An 18405-nucleotide genomic window follows, 5' to 3' on the forward strand; every position below is an offset into this window, starting at 1 on the left:
TAAGTATTCATGAGAAGGACTAACTAGATATCTACTTAACTAAGCTTTTTACCTCTTTTGTTCTTATTCAAATAACAGGTTCTTAAGAATTTTTGAAAACACTTTGCTTTTGAAAAGTAACTTAGGCGTTAACCAGAAATGGAACCTGCCACCCCTGTGGTAGTAATGCTGTTATTAAGTTTTATTCTGTGACCGAAACAGTACCTGTTCTTCATTGAGTTTTCTTTTGTTGGGTAGGAAACTGAATTGAGCACAGATGCCCACATTTGTGGCTGGCTGAGCTGTGTGTTTAGTACAGCTATCTGATGCCAAGTTTTGAGAGCAGTAGACACTTCATACAGAGGGAATACCGTCATCCCTTGGTGTCTGCTGAGGCTTGGTTCCACAATCCCCACGGACACCAAAATCCTGGATGCTCAAGTTTCTTATATAAAATGGCTTAGTATCTGCATAGACCCTATGCACATCCTCCCGTATAGTTTAAATCATCTTTGGGTTACTTATAATACCGAACACAATGTAAACGCTACACCAATAGTTGCCAGATTCGCAGCAAATTTAGGTTTTGCTTTTTGGAACTTTCCAGAATTTTTTTTCTGAGTAGGTTTCATTCACAGTTGGTTGAATTCGCAGATGCGGAACCCACAGATACAGAGGGCTGGCTGTATTATTGGGTGTTAACACTTAAATACACCCTTCAGAATCTACTTAACAGTTTTTTCAAAACATCTTAGAGAGAGAAAGTCAATAAAACAATGAAATAGCAACATAGAAAAAGTTCCTTTTTCCTCTTTGAGCATCTGTCCTCTGTCCATTGTGTTTACCCTTCAAGGCTGATGGGATGCGTTAGCACTCTATTCATTTCCTCCTTCTTGTGATGCATCGTAATCTATTATATTTCTTTTTCTTTCCTTTTTTTTTTTTAATTAAAAAATTTTTTTTTGGCCACACAGTGGGGCTTGAGGGATCTCAGTTCCCCAACCAGGGATTGAACCCAGGCCCCAGCAGTGAAAGCCCAGAATCCCAACCATTAGGCCACCAGAGAACCACCTTTCTTTCCTTTTTTTTTTTTTTTTAATTAATTAATTAATTTATTTATTTTTGGCTGTGTTGGGTCTTCGTTTCTGTGTGAGGGCTTTCTCTAGTTGTGGCGAGCGGGGGCCACTCCATCACGGTGCATGGGCCTCTCACTATCTTGGCCTCTCTTGTTGCAGAGCACGGGCTCCAGACGCGCAGGCTCAGTAGTTGTGGCTCACGGGCCCAGTTGCTCCGCGGCATGTGGAATCTTCCCAGACCAGGGCTCGAACCCATGTCCCCTGCATTGGCAGGCAGATTCTCAACCACTGCGCCACCAGGGAAGCCCCTCTTTCCTTTTTAATGGTTCAGAAAAATGCATGCCCACTATATTGTTTTCTTTGTAATTTCTCATAAGAGTCTTCTGGCGAAGAGTTACGAACCTGAGTGACGTAGGTGCGGGGCATGCTGTGATATAACTAACTCCCGACGGATTTCCCTGCACACATGTTGTCCTTCGTAACTTTGTCACCTATGTTCAGACTTACCATCACCACAGCATCATAATAGCATGTTCTTATTTCTGCTGCTCTTTTATCGTAATGTCATGATTTCTGTTGTAATATCTCCTCTTCTCACGTTGCTAATCCCCTTGGTGAATCCTTGCCTTCCCACCTGCTGCTGTTGACCTTATTTTTTGTCACCTGTGTTGGTCTCTGAACCCTAAAGGGATTTTCAGGTGACTGATGGGGTCACTAACCCATGAACTGTTGTTATGTGTGGTAAAGACTGGTGAAGTACTTCCTCCTCTTAACTATCTTCCATGCTTTTAAAAGATCATGAAAGTTTTTCTTCCTGTTTTCCTTCTCCACAAACTTTTTTTTGAGGTGAGCACCAGGTTTAGATTTGTGGGTGCATATGTTCTGTGTGGACTCACAAAAGGGATCTTGGTTGACCCCTCAACCCTTCGTGTGTGTGGCGCTAGGAAGTCTCTGGGAATGTGCTGTTGTGTGCGCTCTGGAATTCAGGAGGTCGAATTCTGGCCAGGGATGTGATTTACTTGCCTAGTGTAGGGCTCTTCCGAAATAGCCATGCCCTTCTCTTTGGCAGTTCTTAAAAGTGCACAGAGAAGAATGACTTTGCAGGTTTTACTTCTTTGATTTGAGCCAGAGTTTTAACAACATAAATGTATGAGTGTGAGGGGGGAAGAACCATTACAGTGGTCCCTCGGTATCTGTCGGGGATCGTTATCCAGGAACCCCCCTGCAAGTTTGCCAAAATCCATGGATGCTAAAGCCCCTTATGTAACACAGTGTTGCCCTAGCGGTTTCTGCCAGATTCATTTTGAATCCTGGTCACAAATTTGAAACAGATCTGCCAGTTTTGTCTTGGTTCACATTTTATTTCCATAACCAAATCCTAGAAAATATTAGTTTACCCCACATTCACAATATGGCAAAATATTTCTGTCCAGAAAATGAAAAGACTACTTTGTGTACATGTGTGAATTATATTTTGTAAGGGTGTTACTACCCGATGTATAAGACTATTCCCATTTCAAACATTTATAAAAGTTGAGTGGAGATTCTATAATTGAATTATTCATGAGTATGTGAAAGAGTTACCTATAATCCACATGCATTTGTGAATGAACCTTGTGTGACTTACAAATGTTTTTCTCTATCATGTCTTCTTAGGGCTGGATTGAGATTGTCGGTTGTGCTGACCGTTCCTGTTATGACCTTTCTTGTCATGCGAGAGCCACCAAAGTCCCACTCGTAGCTGAGAAGCCTCTGAAAGAGCCCATATCCTTTCTGGTCACTTCAGCAGCTCAGGACTACAGTGTAAACATCTTGGAAATGGATAAGTCCAAGTCTATACCTTGTTCTGTGGATAAACTGAGATGTTTGTGCACTATTTAAACCTATTATTTTACCCATCTCATTGCTCCTTTCCTATTCTCTTTACTTGTAATCTGACATGTGCCCGCTCAGTGTCTGGTCCTTGAAAGAAAAATGCTCTGTATGTCTTTCAGGATGTTGACCAATTTTTCTCAGCCATTTCCCACACCTTCATCTACATACATGCTCTTTAATTAAAGGGCGCCTGGTGAATACTTTCTCTATTAAAATCTGAGTGACTTTTATGGTAGATGAAATAATTTAGTTCACTTGATCTGTAGATTATCAAAGGAGAAATTTTCTTCTTTTACAAGCCAGTGAGATTGTGAGCTGATCTAAGGGCTAGGCCAGGGACAGGAAATAGAGCCTGTCGTGTTGAGACATTTGAGAAATGAATGAATTGTTTTCAGAGGTTATTATGCTATGTATTGGGTTATACTGCTGATTAGATAATATCCCTTTATCTCACTGTAACTTTGAAAAAGTCTTTCTTGATGATGTTTACTTATTTTGACTGAGGTTTATCTGAATGATTTTGTGGGTGGTTGTTTCATCTTGCACTGGAAATCAGCGTATAGAGGATCTCAGACACCAATAGGGAACTGATAGTTGTTTTAAGTCGATGATGGCTTGTCCTCAAGATCATTTCCCGAAATACGAAGGCAGTTCTGTAGTTTTGTATTCCTTGACTACTTCATACAAAACAGTCAATGTTGTTCAGTTTGAACCTAATAAGGGAGCAATTGGCAAGGCATATAAGAAGGATGCAAAGCTGGTGATGGAGTACCTTGCCATTTGTGATGAGTGTTACATTACAGAAATGGAGAAACTACTGAATGAAAAAGGGTAAGATTTAAGATGTGTACTTTTACATGGGCTCCAGTCAGCTATGTCTTCTCTGCCAGGTTTTGAAAGTTAGGGTGAGATGAGTTTCTTTAGAAATGTTTTGCAGGTAAGTACTATCTCTTGGCTACATTTAAAGGACTGTGTTTGTCTAGATTTTGGCATTATGGCCTGGAGATAGACTTGATATGGACTATAAAGATTTTTTTTTTCCCCAATAACTTTCTTAGAGGAGGAGACTTATCCAAGGTAATTGGAAACTACATCTATCTCTTAAGTCAGTGCTCTTTATTTGAACTTTGGAGTCGTCTGTGTAATTGTTGTAAGTATAAATGTAAAAATGATAGAGAAGAATCTTTAAAGGAATTCAACAAAATCCATCACTAAACAATGTAAAATTTACTGTGTCTGGCAAACACTAAAAAATTTCTAGACATATGAGAAAGCATGAAAATATGACTCATAAAGAGGAGAAAAATCAGTCAAAAGGAACACCCAGAAATGACAAACGTGATGAAAGTAATACAGAAGGATGTTAAAACAGTTATTATAAGGGCTTCCCTGGTGGCACAGTTGTTGAGAATCCTCCTGCCAGTGCAGGGGAGATGGATTCGACCCCTGGTCCGGGAAGATCCCACATGCCGCGGAGCAAGTAAGCCTGTGAGCCACAACTATTGAGCCCTCGTGCCACAACTACTAAAGCCTGTGCGCCTAGAACCTGTGCTCCTCAACAAGAGAAGCCACTACAATGAGAAGAACGCACACCACAGCGAAGAGTAGCCCCCACTCGCCGCAACTAGAGAAAGCCAACCCATAGCAACGAAGACCCAACACAGCCAAAAATAAATAAATTTTAAAGAAACAACAGTTACTATAAATATGCTTCCTGTGCTCAAGGATGTTAAGAGAAAACATGAACATATGAGGAGAGAAATGGGAATGTATATGTAAAAAAGAACCAAATAGAACATCTAGAGGCAGTATCTCAAATGAAATTGTGTGCACCTACCCACAATACAATAGAATGAAATCTTTTTAAGTGCTTACAGACAAAAGCCGTATACCCAGCAAAAATATCTTTCAAAAATGAAGAGAAAATATTTTCAGACAAAAAACTCAAGAGGATACATTGCCAGCCAGACCTACACTGCAAGAAATGTTAAAGAAAGTCCTTCAGGCAGAAGTGTGGAAATTTAGAGCTCTAGAAATGATAAATATGTGGGTGAATATGAGTAACGTTTTCTTTCATTTCTTTAAAATGACATCTCTTAATTTCTTAAAAAGATAATGGGTTGTTTAAAGCAAAAACAATAACAATGTATTGTGAAATTTATAATGTGTAGAAGTAAAATGTATGACATCAGTAGCCCAAAGGATGGGAGCGAAGACTTGGGAATACGTAAGAATATGTATACTGTTTTGAGGTGTGTACATTACATGTGGAGGTACACCATGGTAAGTTTAGGAAAGGACATACCGTAAACTCCAGAGCAATTGCCTGGATAAAACACACAGAAACCAAAGGGATATAACTAATAACCCAATGAGAGGGCTAAAATAGAATAATTAAAAAGTGCTCCAGAAAAAGACAGGAGAAGAGGAAAAATGAACCACGAACAGATGAGATCAATAGAAAATAACTCAGGAAATGGTAGATTTCAACTCAACAATATTGATAGTTATATTAAATATAATGATGTAAACACTCAAATTAATAGCTTTTAACTGTCAAACTGGTTAAAAGATTCGAGACCCAGTTAAATGCTGTTTCCAGGAAACTGACTGTAACGGTCATATACGGGCATACCTCGGACATATTGTGGGTTCGGTTCCAGACCACTGCAATAAAGTGAATGTTGCAATAAAGTGAGTCACACAAATTTTTTTTGGTTTCCCAGTGCATGTAAAATTTATGTTTACACTGTAACCTACTCTATCAAGTGTGCGATAACCGTTATATTTTTAAAATAGGGGGCTTCCCTGTTGGCGCAGTGGTTGAGAGTCCGCCTGCCGATGCAGGGGACACGGGTTTGTGCCCCGGTCCGGGAGGATCCCACATGCCGCGGAGCAGCTGGGCCCATGAGCCATGGCCGCTGAGCCTGTGCGTCCAGAGCCTGTGCTCCGCAGCGGGAGAGGCCACAACAGTGAGAGGCCCGCGTACAGAAAAAAAAAAAAAAATAGGGAATTCCCTAGTAGTCCCGTGATTAGGGCTCCATGCTTCCACTGCAGGGAGCATGGGCTTGATCCCTGGTCAGGGAACTAAGATCCCACATGCCGTGCGGCGTGGCCAAAAGAATAAAAAATAAAAACCAATGTACATACCTTAATTAAAAAGTACTTCATTTCTGAAAAATGCTAACGACCATCTGAGCCTTCAGCAAGTTGAAATCTTTAGTGACGTCAAAGACCACTGATCATAGATCACCATAACAAATACAATAATGATGAAAAAGTTTGAAATTTTGTGAGAATTACCAAAATATGACTCAGAGACATGAAGTGAGCACACGCTGTTGGAGAAATAGCACTGAGATTTATCGATGCTGGGTGGCCATAAACCTTCAACTTGCAAAAAATGCGGTATCAGTGAAGCACAGTGAAACAAGGTATACCTGTACACAAATAGGCTTAAAAGGAAAAGAATTTTAAAATATTTCCCATACAAACATTAATCAAGAAGGTGGAGTGGCTTATTAACATCAGGCAAAGTAAACTTCACAACAAGGAAAATTACCAGGTTGCATTTCATAATGGTAAAGGGATCAATTCATCAAGAAGGCACATCACCTCTAACCTTGTATGCCACTAAAAACAACCTCAAAATATATAAAGCAAACGTAACAGAACTGAAAGGAAAGTTAGACAAATCTACCGTCACAGTTGGTGATTTCTACACCCCTGTCTCAGTGATCAGTAGAGCAAGTAGACAAAAAAGAATCAATAGGAATTTGAAGATATAAACACTGTTAATCGACTTACTCACCGTTTATAGAATGCCTGATAACCAGAGTATACATTTTAAGTACACTTGAAACATCTTTCATATTGTTTTTTGTACCACTATCTAGCTAATGACGACTTGCATTTTCAAAGCATTGTTTAAAAAAACAGAGTATGAGAGTCTGCATATGGCCTGCAAACCCTGACTATTTCATACACAGAAATTTTGCCAAACCCCTTTTACACAAAGGATTATACGCCAAATTCTAGGAAAGACAAACCTCGTTTATAGCGATAGAAACAGTGAAGGGGATTGAAGGAGAAGGGACTTAGAGAAACCTTTGGGGCGATGGTGGTTGCATGTGTATGTGTATTTGTCAAAAGAACTATCATAAGATGAACTCTTGTAAGTTGAAGATAAAATTTACAAGAAATTTTAAAACATTTCTGGTCTCCCAGAATTAATGTCTGTTTATGCTAAAATAACATCAAATGCCAATAAAGTAACCATAGGTTACTAGCAGATATCATTATCTACAAACAAGACAGGTTTTAAAAAAATATTCTCAAATAATGGCTATCTCCTTGCTAATTTCAGCTTTTTTATAATTATTACCTACTCTACACTTAGATTGTGCTCACAGAGACAATATATATGATACTGTTTATATGGAGTCTTTAATGCATGTGTGCACAGACTTCAGACAGAATAGTAAAAGTGGAGGCAATCAATGAAAACCATTCATATGATGCATGAGATTATCACTGCAAGAAACTAGCAAAATGCAGTGTACCATGTATCAGCCATACAGCTTCAAGGACAGCCACATGAGGGCACTCTTTTCCCTGCCCTGAGCTGCTTGTGAGATAAGACACATCCAAATTGATCTTCATAATGTGAGGAAATACTTCATAAGCTGAAATACAGGTATTACACGAACTGCTTTATAAAGGTGAATTCTTTTTTTTAAAAAAAGTTTTATTTATTTTTGGCTGCGTTTGGTCTTCGTTGCTGTGTGCGGGCTTTCTCTAGTTGTGGCGCGCGGGCTTCTTATTGCAGTGACTTCTTTTGTTGCAGTGCACGGGCTTTAGGTGCGCGGGCTTCAGTAGTTGCAGCACGTGGGCTCAGTAGTTGTGGCTCACGGGCTCTAGAGCGCAGGCTCAGTAGTTGTGGCGCACGGACTTAGTTGCTCCACGGCATGTGGGATCTTCCCGGACCAGGGCTTGAACCCGTGTGCCCTGCATTGGCAGGCGGATTCTTAACCACTGCACCACCAGGGAAGTCCCAAGGTGAATTCTTATAACCTGAAATGGAATGGGCGTATCTCAGGATGTGAACATATGGCATGCAGGCAGTAATTTTTGTGGGGATAGTATTTTATATTGACATGTCAAGCAGAATCATTAAACTTCTTTTAAGCTGATCTTCATCAACGTAAGTGTCAAAGTTTATTTTGGAAATAGTGTGGGAGTTTTAAAATTTCTTTCTGTAAGATGACAAGTTGGTCATTTTTACATTTGTTGGGACAGTAGCGAGAACAGTGGTCTTTTTGCCAGCAAGCCTGTTTTTGACAAATTTATTGTAATTATTCTAAAACTGAATTAAAAAATTTTTTTCTTTAGTTTTACCTTGATCTCAAAACCAAAAGAATTGGTCATAAGTCACTTGTGGAATTTTATAAGACTAACCACATTTTTGGGTGCCTCCCAAAATACTGTTTGGTGCCGTTGTTAGAATAATTAATTTGGTATTCCTTATGAACTAATTTAAATTTGACTTCAGCTGTTATATCTGAATTGTTGACCAAGTTGTATAACACTTAAAATGAAAAACAGTTTAGCACTCTGTATAACTTCTTTAAATTAAGGCATGGGATGTGTGTTTTCACCAATATGTAATGTGCCTTGTTTCTTTGCAGGGAATTTACTATTGAAACTGAAGGGAAAACATTTCAGTTGACAAAAGACATGGTCATTGTGAAGAGGTTCCAGAAAACACTACATGGTAAATTTGTAACAAACAAACAAAAATCATTACTCCTTAAAGGCATTTTGTTTTTTTGTTTTTTTAAGTTTCACAGCATAACCATTTTATGGAATATTTGAAGAAGAAAAATAAATCCTTAATGCTATAACCCTAAATTTGATGAATATGTTCAAGGTATTATCTCAGGTTTTTTTTTTTTAAAAAACATAATTGTACTCATACTGAAGAATAATTTATAATGCCACCTTTATGTTTCCTGTGTGACCTGAGGTACATATGAAGAATATCTCTTTGATTAAAAACATTTTTTTTTTCTTTTCTCACTTTAAGGAAAAGTCCTTTTGTTTCTTAAGCAAAAGAGAGAACTCATCCCTTCTGTCTATTTTAGCAAATTAACTTGTTAAAAGTAGTTTAGATTAGTGATCTTTCATGCTTTTTTAAAAGCCAAGGAGATGATTATTTTTGGTAGAACAAATTCCGTGAATTGGGAAATGACTATTTTGGAGAATATACGAAGGATGCTTGTGGTTAACTGGCTGAATTGAAGCTTCTGGAAACTAAGAGTAGTGGGTATTTGAGATGCTACTGCCCATGGAGCAAGCAGGCCTCCTTTTCCATTTGTGTTTGGCCTGCATCGTTGTCACCAGGCTGCAATGAGCTGTAAAAGGAGTCTGAAAAGTGATAGGAGGAAGCAGGGGATCCTTCTTCATGCTCTGGGGCTTTTTAGCCACTATCCTGGCAGCTGGCTCAGAGCTGTACTTCACCATTGCTTGGATGCCAGGAAAGGATGGGCAGGAAATGCCTTGATCATATTTCTGAAATGTTATTCTCATGTGTAAGTTTTTGGTTCCAATTATCTCATTTCTCTTGAAACATAAATTCTCCAAGGTTAGGGTCAGTTACCTTAGACCTGGATAGTGCTTAGCCATGCTTCCTTTCTGAATAATAAGTAATAATGAAGACAGTTCCTGTGTGTACCACAGGCATAGCCTCACCCATGGGAAGAGCCATGGCGTCCCAGGTAAATGTATTGGATTGAGTGCTGGTCCCTGAGCCAACTCTTCTCTGAGGGGCTCCTGACCCCAGAACCTTGGAAATACGATGGCAGTAACTTGGCTCTCTTAAGGAGTTCTCATCCAGATAGCAAGATAAAGAGTAAAACACAAATCACATGACACTTGTTGTACGTAGGAGTTGTTTTTGTTCATTTTGCCAGCTGTGGTGGTAGATTTTTTAATTCTAACAAAGTCTTACAGATGCTCTAGAGTTTTAATGCTTTCTGCATAGCCGAGGCAGATGATAGAGTGTGGCTGCTATGGTTCATAGCTTACCAACTGGGGAAGGAATACCCTGGTATCTGGTTTCATTTTTATGCTGTATAAACAAAATTAAATTTGGTAAAAAAATTTTCACTCCAGTTTTCTCTTTAAAGGCACTGTGTTTTCTACCAGGAAATAGTTTTTAGGATCGTTCTGATTTCTTTGTCCTGATGTACAAGATCGATCACAATCTATCTAGAATAGAGATATTTTTAGGGCCAGTAAGAATTGTTTAGAGAGGACCTGAAATGCATTATGTGAGGTTTGAGAGAGTGTTATTGAATTTCTCTCTCTCTTGCAGTGGAAGAAGTTGTTCCGAGTGTAATTGAACCCTCATTTGGCCTGGGTAGGATCATGTATACAGTATTTGAACATACATTCCAAATACGCGAGGGAGATGAACAGAGAACGGTGAGTTGTCATGTACAGTGTACTGTTTGTTCTCTTACAGTGTCAGAGAACAACATTTACTGAGTGATGTTAAGACAACTCTGAAACAATCAGTTGTTATTTACTGTAATGTTAACACCTTTGCTTAACTGTTTACAAAGCAAAGCACTTTTTTATCTCATTTGAGCTTGGATGTGTAGGTTATTCTAGATGCCATTGTTTTAGTTGCATTTGAGTTCTGAGACAGGACATATTACTTCGGGAGAACTGTCTGTATTGCATCAATGGAAGGAATGGTACTTTCTGGATATACTCGTGTTTTCAGAAAATTGGGAAGGAGGAGATAATTCACAGAATTTGGTCAAACCAAAAAACTGTATTTATACATTGGTAAAGCATTGAAAGGAACCTTCTCAAACTGCATAAAATAGTCTGGGGTATGTTGGGGGTAAAAGATGTAAATTCCTAGGTTCTATTCCAGAGATACTGATTCTCACTAGGTCTGAGACTCAGGGATCTGGTTTTTTGGTTCTTTTTTAAATAAGAACCCCAGGTGATTCCAGTGTGGGAGATTGACAGATAATAAATTGGGCAGTAGTATGTGAGGTGTAGCCTTTCCTAACATTCAAGCCTAGCTAAAGATAAATGTTTTTTAGAAGTTTTCATCCACTCCCTCAAGTTTTCTTTTGGCTCGGATGCTTTTGAATCACTGCTGCATGCCTACCACGTATCTCTTCATTCTGGCTAATTTCACCTTTCTCACCTCACCTCTGCCTGTGGAAATTATACTCCTTTAATTTATAGCTTCAGGTTTCCAGGAAAGGCACTCAGAAGAAGAATGCTAGGGAGGAGAGGTTGTATAGGTCAAATTAACTGAAAGAAGCATTGTTACCTGCTTGACCAGCTAAAGCTGAGTGTGTACCCAATGTTGGACATGAGCTCTGTAGTTCTTTCTAGGGTGTTTCATCTTGAAAACGGACTGATGAGTTCTTGGCACCAGTATTTTGAAAAGTCTGACGTACCATGGGTAATGTGTAGCTAATAAAGCTACTCTTTTATTCTCTGCCGTAAAGTTATATCTTCATTTCCTGACATTTAAGGAGCAGCTTTTCATTCGTTAACAGATAGTAAGAACCTGAGCTGGACACCAGACATGCAAACATAAGGCATGGTTCTTCCTGAGGAATGATGTCATACTTAACGGAATGTGCTCTTTTTAGAGGTCGAGTTTGCTTCAAGCTTTTCCTGCTATTTTTCTAATGAAAAGTTTTTTAAAAAATCTTTTAGCTGTTCCTTTGAATCTAATGATATTGATATAACTAGAGTTTTAATAAAAATTTCATAAAGGCTAGGCAAGAATAAATTAGTTATAGTGTTTTATGAATTGCATAGAGATTCTCATCATGGAGAGAAATTTGATTAGGCTGTGAGAAGCCAAATATGTTTCTAAATTGTTAGCACATAGTCCCTCGATCCATCTTCCTGTAAATTTGGTATAAAAGCATTGCTAGTGAGATAAAAAAAAATTAATTTTCTATAAAGGCAGGTCCCCACTTCTCTCTCACATTAAATGAAATCACAAGATGGAGGAGAGGAGTGGAATTCTGAGTGTTCCATGATTCAGGTACTATGCTGGTAGAGTCTAAGGTTTACTTACAGTGGAATATTCACCATTGCTTGGCACTTAAGATTAATCAGGCTTTGCGGGGGCTAAACTGGACCCTGTGTCATTCATTATTTTAATGGGACCTATTCATTCTGAGTCTCATATTCTTGCCTTCAAGTGAACCTTTTTTACAGATATTATTTAAGAACGGTCTTCAGCTCTCATTTCCAACCCCAAATGGTGGACTAGTTTGCCTTCAACAGAGTATCTTTTTTTTATTTCTGAATAAATCTGAAACCTGTTTCAGGAGCAGTTGAGGAGGGCTGTACTTTTCTATGGGTATACAGAGCATCTTTCTTGTTTGTTTCCTACTATTTCTCTGGGACACACATTTGTGAGCTAATTAAGCTTTTCTGTTTTACTTAGTCACTAAGGCTCAGAGAGCCTTCACTTATGCTGAATCTCTTAAAGGACAGAATGGAATTTTGTCTTTTGACACTACTTCTCTGATGATTTGGGAGGAGGTTCTTTAGGGATCTCCACGGAAAGAAGTAAGGCTTTTAAGTGGTACCAAATAATTACCATCTTAGATGGTAGCTTTCAGAATGCCTTCACATCATTTAACTTCCTTAAAATAGACCTGCCAAGTAAGCAGAGCAGATGGTAGAGATCTACTTTTTAGATGGAGAAACTAAGCTCCAGAGAGGGAGAGTTCACTGAGTTGGTCCAGATTCAGAACTGAGAACAAGATCTTTCTGATTCTAGTTCTGGATATCCTGCTCTCTCTGTTTTGTCACACTGCTTTTTCGTATCATGTTTTCTAGTATTTTAACAGTGAAGATTGGACATTAATGTTTAGATCTTTATACACTAACATATTTGGATTTCTTTCTTTTCAAACCATCTAGTTCTTCAGTTTCCCTGCTGTAGTAGCTCCATTCAAATGTTCCGTCCTTCCACTGAGCCAAAACCAGGAGTTCATGCCGTTTGTCAAGGAATTATGTAAGCAAATCCAGTTGGGTAATCTCCATGGGAATACTGTCAAGTAGACTGAATTTTAGGAAATGTCTCTCTTTGTTTTATATATATATATATTTATTTATTTATTTATTTATTTATGGCTGTGTTGGGTCTTCATTGCCGCGCAGGCTTTCTCTAGTTGTGGCGAGCGGGGGCTACTCTTCATTGTGGTGCGCAGGCTTCTCACTGCGGTGGCTTCTCTTGTGGAGCACAGGCTCTAGGCACACGGGCTCAGTAGTTGTGGCTCGCGGGCTGTAGAGCGCAGGCTCAGTAGTTGTGGCACATGGGCTTAGTTGCTCCGCGGCAGGTGGGATCTTCCTGGACTGGGGCTCGAACCCGTGTCCCCTGCATTGGCAGGCGGATTCTGAACCACTGCGCCACCTGGGAAGCCCCAGAAATGTCTCTTTTCTTCAAATAAAAATACATATTGAATGAAGAATAAATCTAAGGGATTTTAGCATCTGCTCTTATTTCTAAGAGAGAGAGTATGCTTGCTCGGGATGTTTTCTCCTGCATTTGAATGAGTCAGCGTAGGACCCAAGAGTCAGATTTCAAACATCCTTGCTTCTCCTGTTGACCCTGCTGCTTGCTTCATCAGGGGAACCCTAGTGGAGGGTAACATCCCCAGTGGATCTACAGCCACTGGACCCACAGCACTGAAAGGGATCCTAGTGGCCACCTGGTGTGGCCCACATATTTCAGAGCTGGGAAACAGGAAGCGTTCACTGAGCTGCTCAGGGCCGTGCGAGCCTCCTGGCCTTGACTCCTTGTCTGACGCTCGCTCCCCTGCAGCTGAATGAGACGTAGGTATGAGTGAGGGGTTGGGCGCCAGCAAGGGATTATACTTTGGGAATTTTTCTTTCTCTTGCAACTGCAACTTACTGCTCTTCCGTGTTAGTCCCTTTTATAAGCGTCCTGAGCTTGTACGACATTGAGATGACATTGGGACTTTCTCGTTTTTAAATTTTTAATTTACTTAATTTATTTTGGATAGCGGAAGCCTTGACCCGGCACGGCATCTCTCACAAAGTAGACGATTCCTCGGGGTCAATCGGAAGACGCTACGCCAGGACTGATGAGATCGGCGTGGCTTTCGGCATCACCATTGACTTTGATACAGTGAACAAGGCCCCTCACACGGCAACCCTGCGGGACCGAGACTCCATGCGGCAGATAAGAGCAGAGGTGGCTGCCTTCTCTTTGGCATTTTTAATCTTACAAATGTGTACTGGTTCCTTCTGATTTGAGATGGATTTTGTTGTGTTTATGCTCCCCTTTTTTTTTCTTTTTAATTTTAATTATAAGTTACTATCAGCACAGATTCCAAATCTCCTCGGCTTAATTATGAAAATATTCATTAACACTTCTCTAATTTTTTTTTTTTTTGCGATACGCGGGCCTCTCACCGTTGTGGCCTCTCCCCCTGCGGAGCACAGGCTCCGGACGCGCAGGCTCAGCGGCCATGGCTCACGGGCCCAGCCGCTCCGCGGCATGTGGGATCTTCCCAGACCGGGGCACTAACCCGCGTCCCCTGCATCGGCAGGCGGACTCTCAACCACTGCGCCACCAGGGAAGCCCTCTCTAACATTTTATAGCCATTTAGATCACTCTGGGCTCATTCTCTTACAGTTCCCTTTTATAGTTATTTATTTGGACAAGGAAAATATGATCCCCGGTGGTTGTTGCCATCGTTTTATTGGTAGGCTTTGGGGAGCTTAGACAGTTTTATCTTTATATTTCTATATAAATGTACACATGAGTACGTATAAACTTTTTCATGTTAATCAATTCAAAACAGTGAATAATGTTTCAGTAATTTTACTTGATGGGAAGGGAACGGTGGAGATGGGCAAAGTACAGGAGGGAAAGGAAAGAGCAGGTTTTTATTTAGAGTGCCTATCATGTGCTCTGCTTGTTACAGAGGGTTAGTAATAGGGAAAACACAAGTGAAAGACTGCTTTTTTCCGAGGGAATTTTTAGTCTACTACAGAGGTCACAGATTTCTGGCTCATCTTTTTACAGAACCAGATCTAGCCACTCTGAACCGATGTTCCCATCGGGCAGGGGTTCTCAAAGTGTGGTCCCTGGACCAGCAGCATCTGCATCACCCGGGAACTTGTTAGGGAAGAGGAGTCTCCGCCCCAGACCTACTAAATCAGAAACTGGGTTGGGGGAGAGAGGGAGGGGTCGGGCAGAACTGGTTTAACAAGCCCTCCGGGTGATCCTGATGGTTACTCAAGTCTGAGAACCCCTGCTGTGTGGCAGCCAGTGTTCGGTTCTGGCTGAGGAACAGCTGGCCCCCTTCGTGGGGGCTCTCCAGTTTCCCAGCTCCCTTCGTTCATGTTACTTGATTGACCCCAGTTTTAAGAGTTAAATTTTACACACATGAAGTAACTTCAAGTGGCACAGAGATTTGGAATAATTAGGAAAGGCCGTGCGGGAGAATTGAGTTATCCAGGGAGCAGGCAGCCGTTCTGGGCAGGAAGAAGAGCCTGAACCCAGGCCTGGGAAGGAGGTGAGTGTAACTAGGTAAAGGGGATTCAGTGGGAGTCACAAGAAACATGGTGTGGGGACCAGTGTGTAGAGGGATCCTGTCATTGTGTAGACACTGACTTGGCTCTCTATATAGTTTCCTGAGTTCAGGGTAAATCCTCTTTTGGGCAATCTAATCGAGGTGGTTGATTCTGGGACTTCTCTTTCCTTTTACCCCAGGTCTCTGATCTGCCCAGCATAGTTCGCGATCTGGCCAATGGCAGCATCACGTGGGCTGATGTGGAGGCCAGATATCCTCTCTTTGAAGGTCAGGAAACTGGGAAAAAAGAGACAATCGAAGAATGAGGACAGTTTTGGCAACTTTTGACCATTTGCGCTAATAAAAGAATAACTCTCATCATGTCCACTTTACAAAAAAAAAAACAGCATTGCATCTCCTCCCGGGGACTGCATTTTATCCTCAGCGGCTGCCTGATCCTACTCCCACAATTAAAGCTGAAGGAATTCTGAACAAACCTGTAATCCGCTTGCTCATCTTTCCGCGTTCCCAGCAAAGCTATTTCTCCTACCTTTGGGTGGACACTCATGGCTTAATGTTAAACACAGTTAATACATTTTAAAATTAACTTTATTCAGAGAGCCGTAAAGTTCACCTGTTTGAAGCGTACAGTTTGATGGCGCTTAGTGTATTTACAGAGCTGTGTAACTGCCTTCCAGTTTTAGGACACCTCCGTCGCTCCAAAAGGAGCTCTCGTGCGCATCCCAGGCCCAGCTGCAAGCAACCACCCATCCGTCTTCTGTCTGGATTTGCCTTTTCTATCCTTTCTCTTTCTCCGAGAATGTGATGGTGCATTGTGCTGAAGAGGCGGCAGTCTCTGAGTAGGTGGGCGGCTTCTGGGAGGAGCTGAGGCGCGGAGGAGGCTTGCTGGGGTGGGGTCAGGGCTGCCGACCCCACTGTCCTGCTGACAGAGTCTCCGGGAGGGGGTGCCTTGACAGAAAGCCTCTATTTGAATTTTAAGACGTGCTTGTACTTGGCTTCCCAGGTAGCCCTGGAAATCACTGAACTCCTGATGCCAGAGGAACCCCATCTGCCTTGTCTGACTTGGCCCTTCTCAACCATCACAGCGTCTTGATTCTAGCCTAGTAGTTTTTGGCTCAGCTTTTGAGGGACTTTACTTCTATGATGTTTTTGTACAGGACACTCAGAACACAGATGTTTATTTGTTAGGAAAAAAGTCAAGGATGTGCCAATTTGAGCAGCTCTTTATTTACAGACCTAAGACTGTCTGGCTTCGCATCTTCCTCTCAGACAGTAGAGGGGAGGGGAGGGGCCATTTCCAGAATGTTTTCCTTTGTCTTGGGTGTGAAGAGCAGTAGAAGAGTGTGCCCCAGGGATTCTCTCATCTTTATCTCATCTCTGATGACGCCGACCACAGTATTCCACATAGTAGGTAGTCAATAAATAGACTTTGGATGAGTCTTGAAGTTTTGAACAAATATGGGGAAGAAAGCCTTTCACTAAACTTATTTCTCTTCTACCCAGTGCTTTTCAAAGTATTCATTATTAAATTGGAAGGAACTAGCTTTTAAATAAACTGAGTTTTTATATTCTAGGGATTCTTTTCACCTCAGATTCCTAATAATCTAGCTCTTCACTTGGCGTATGTTCCAGCATTGTCACATTGGGGCTGGAGTAGGTGGGGGGCAGTTGTCTTTACTTCTTCCCATTTATTTAACATCCTTTTACAGTGGGCACCTCCATAGTCAGACAGTCACCACCACCTCAGACATTGTTATGAGCTCCTTGATGGGAAAAGATATATTAAACACATAGTGGGATTTACCTACTTTTGTTCATAAAGGGATTGGAACCCAAGCGCTCTTCGCTTTTCATTGGAAAATACATTTGCCATGAGTTAGATGCTGGATATTAATTCTACCAGCCCTGCCTTCTCTGTTCTTTCCTCTACGTGCAATGCATGATTTCTCCTGAGAGAACACCCAGTGTCTCTGAAGCGGCTGATTACCTGAGTGGGGAAGATGGGCCAGTGGCAGAGCCCTCTGGTTCTGTGTCACGTGTGCTTGATTCTGAGCACAAGCAGCGAAAGAGTAGTTTTCTAAACAAAGAGGCTCTTTACACACACGAGTTATGTGCACACACACCTCTCCTCTGTTCAAGCCCGATGTGTATGTAAAGCCAGAGTCTTTCTGGCTTGATATACTGTAAGGCCCTTATTATTTATGTATTTGTATGTAGCAAACTGGGCTGTAGCTCAAGAGCTGGGTAAGTAGCACTGCCTCTCAGGGAAGCCACGTCTGTTCTTCACTGTCCTGAAAAACAGGGACGGGGAAGGGTCAGATTCTAACTGGTTTCCATGGAATGTACATAGGAACACAGGAGTTCCTTTAAAACTTCAGTTGGAATTCAGGAGCTGAGTCTAGAGAGGTGTTCTGTGCCTGAGTTCTGCAGGAGTCCAGAACCTTAGTAGTGCTTAATAGCTCACAGTAGTAAAATACTGAATATAGATGAGCGTTCCAGAAAAGGAAATCATTGCCAAGTCGTGTAAATACAGAAATGATCTTACTAATTGGGTGAGATGGTACTAGAGATGTCTGACGTCCCAAGGTCTTTGTGACAGCAATTTGCAAAATTATTTTGTTCAATACATCACTTGAAATACATTCACTCTAGACCTTTATTTATTATTGGTCCCTTAACCAGTATAAACTTAGGGTAATGGTAGTGACTGTCTTAGCCAGCGGAGGCTATTCACAAGAGAACCACATCACCTGGAAATAAATGCAAATTATCTCTGGTTACAGCTGCACCTAAATTAACCTCCTGTCACCAGAGAAAACTATTAATCTGTGTCTCTTGCGGGGGGGGGGGGG

At 41.0% G+C, this 18405-nt stretch overlaps 1 protein-coding gene across 2 annotated transcripts in view; it reads left to right on the forward strand.

Moving 5' to 3' along the window:
- Window positions 1-16035, forward strand: part of GARS1 (glycyl-tRNA synthetase 1) — a 40380-nt gene extending 24345 nt beyond the window's left edge. Inside the window, exons 11-17 of one of the 2 annotated variants that reach the window (XM_024754986.1) lie at window positions 2712-2819; window positions 3616-3761; window positions 8618-8703; window positions 10306-10415; window positions 12909-13002; window positions 14015-14205; window positions 15733-16035. In XM_024754986.1, coding sequence (XP_024610754.1) covers window positions 2712-2819; window positions 3616-3761; window positions 8618-8703; window positions 10306-10415; window positions 12909-13002; window positions 14015-14205; window positions 15733-15858 — 861 coding nt within the window. In that variant the 3' untranslated portion in view covers window positions 15859-16035. The remainder of the gene's footprint in view (window positions 1-2711; window positions 2820-3615; window positions 3762-8617; window positions 8704-10305; window positions 10416-12908; window positions 13003-14014; window positions 14206-15732) is intronic. The other variant, XR_003004517.1, reaches the window with a different exon arrangement.
- Window positions 16036-18405: the final 2370 nt, after the last annotated feature.

This window comes from Neophocaena asiaeorientalis, unplaced genomic scaffold, assembly GCF_003031525.2.
Source record: "Neophocaena asiaeorientalis asiaeorientalis breed wild unplaced genomic scaffold, Neophocaena_asiaeorientalis_V1.1 scaffold36, whole genome shotgun sequence".
NCBI lineage: Eukaryota > Metazoa > Chordata > Mammalia > Artiodactyla > Phocoenidae > Neophocaena > Neophocaena asiaeorientalis.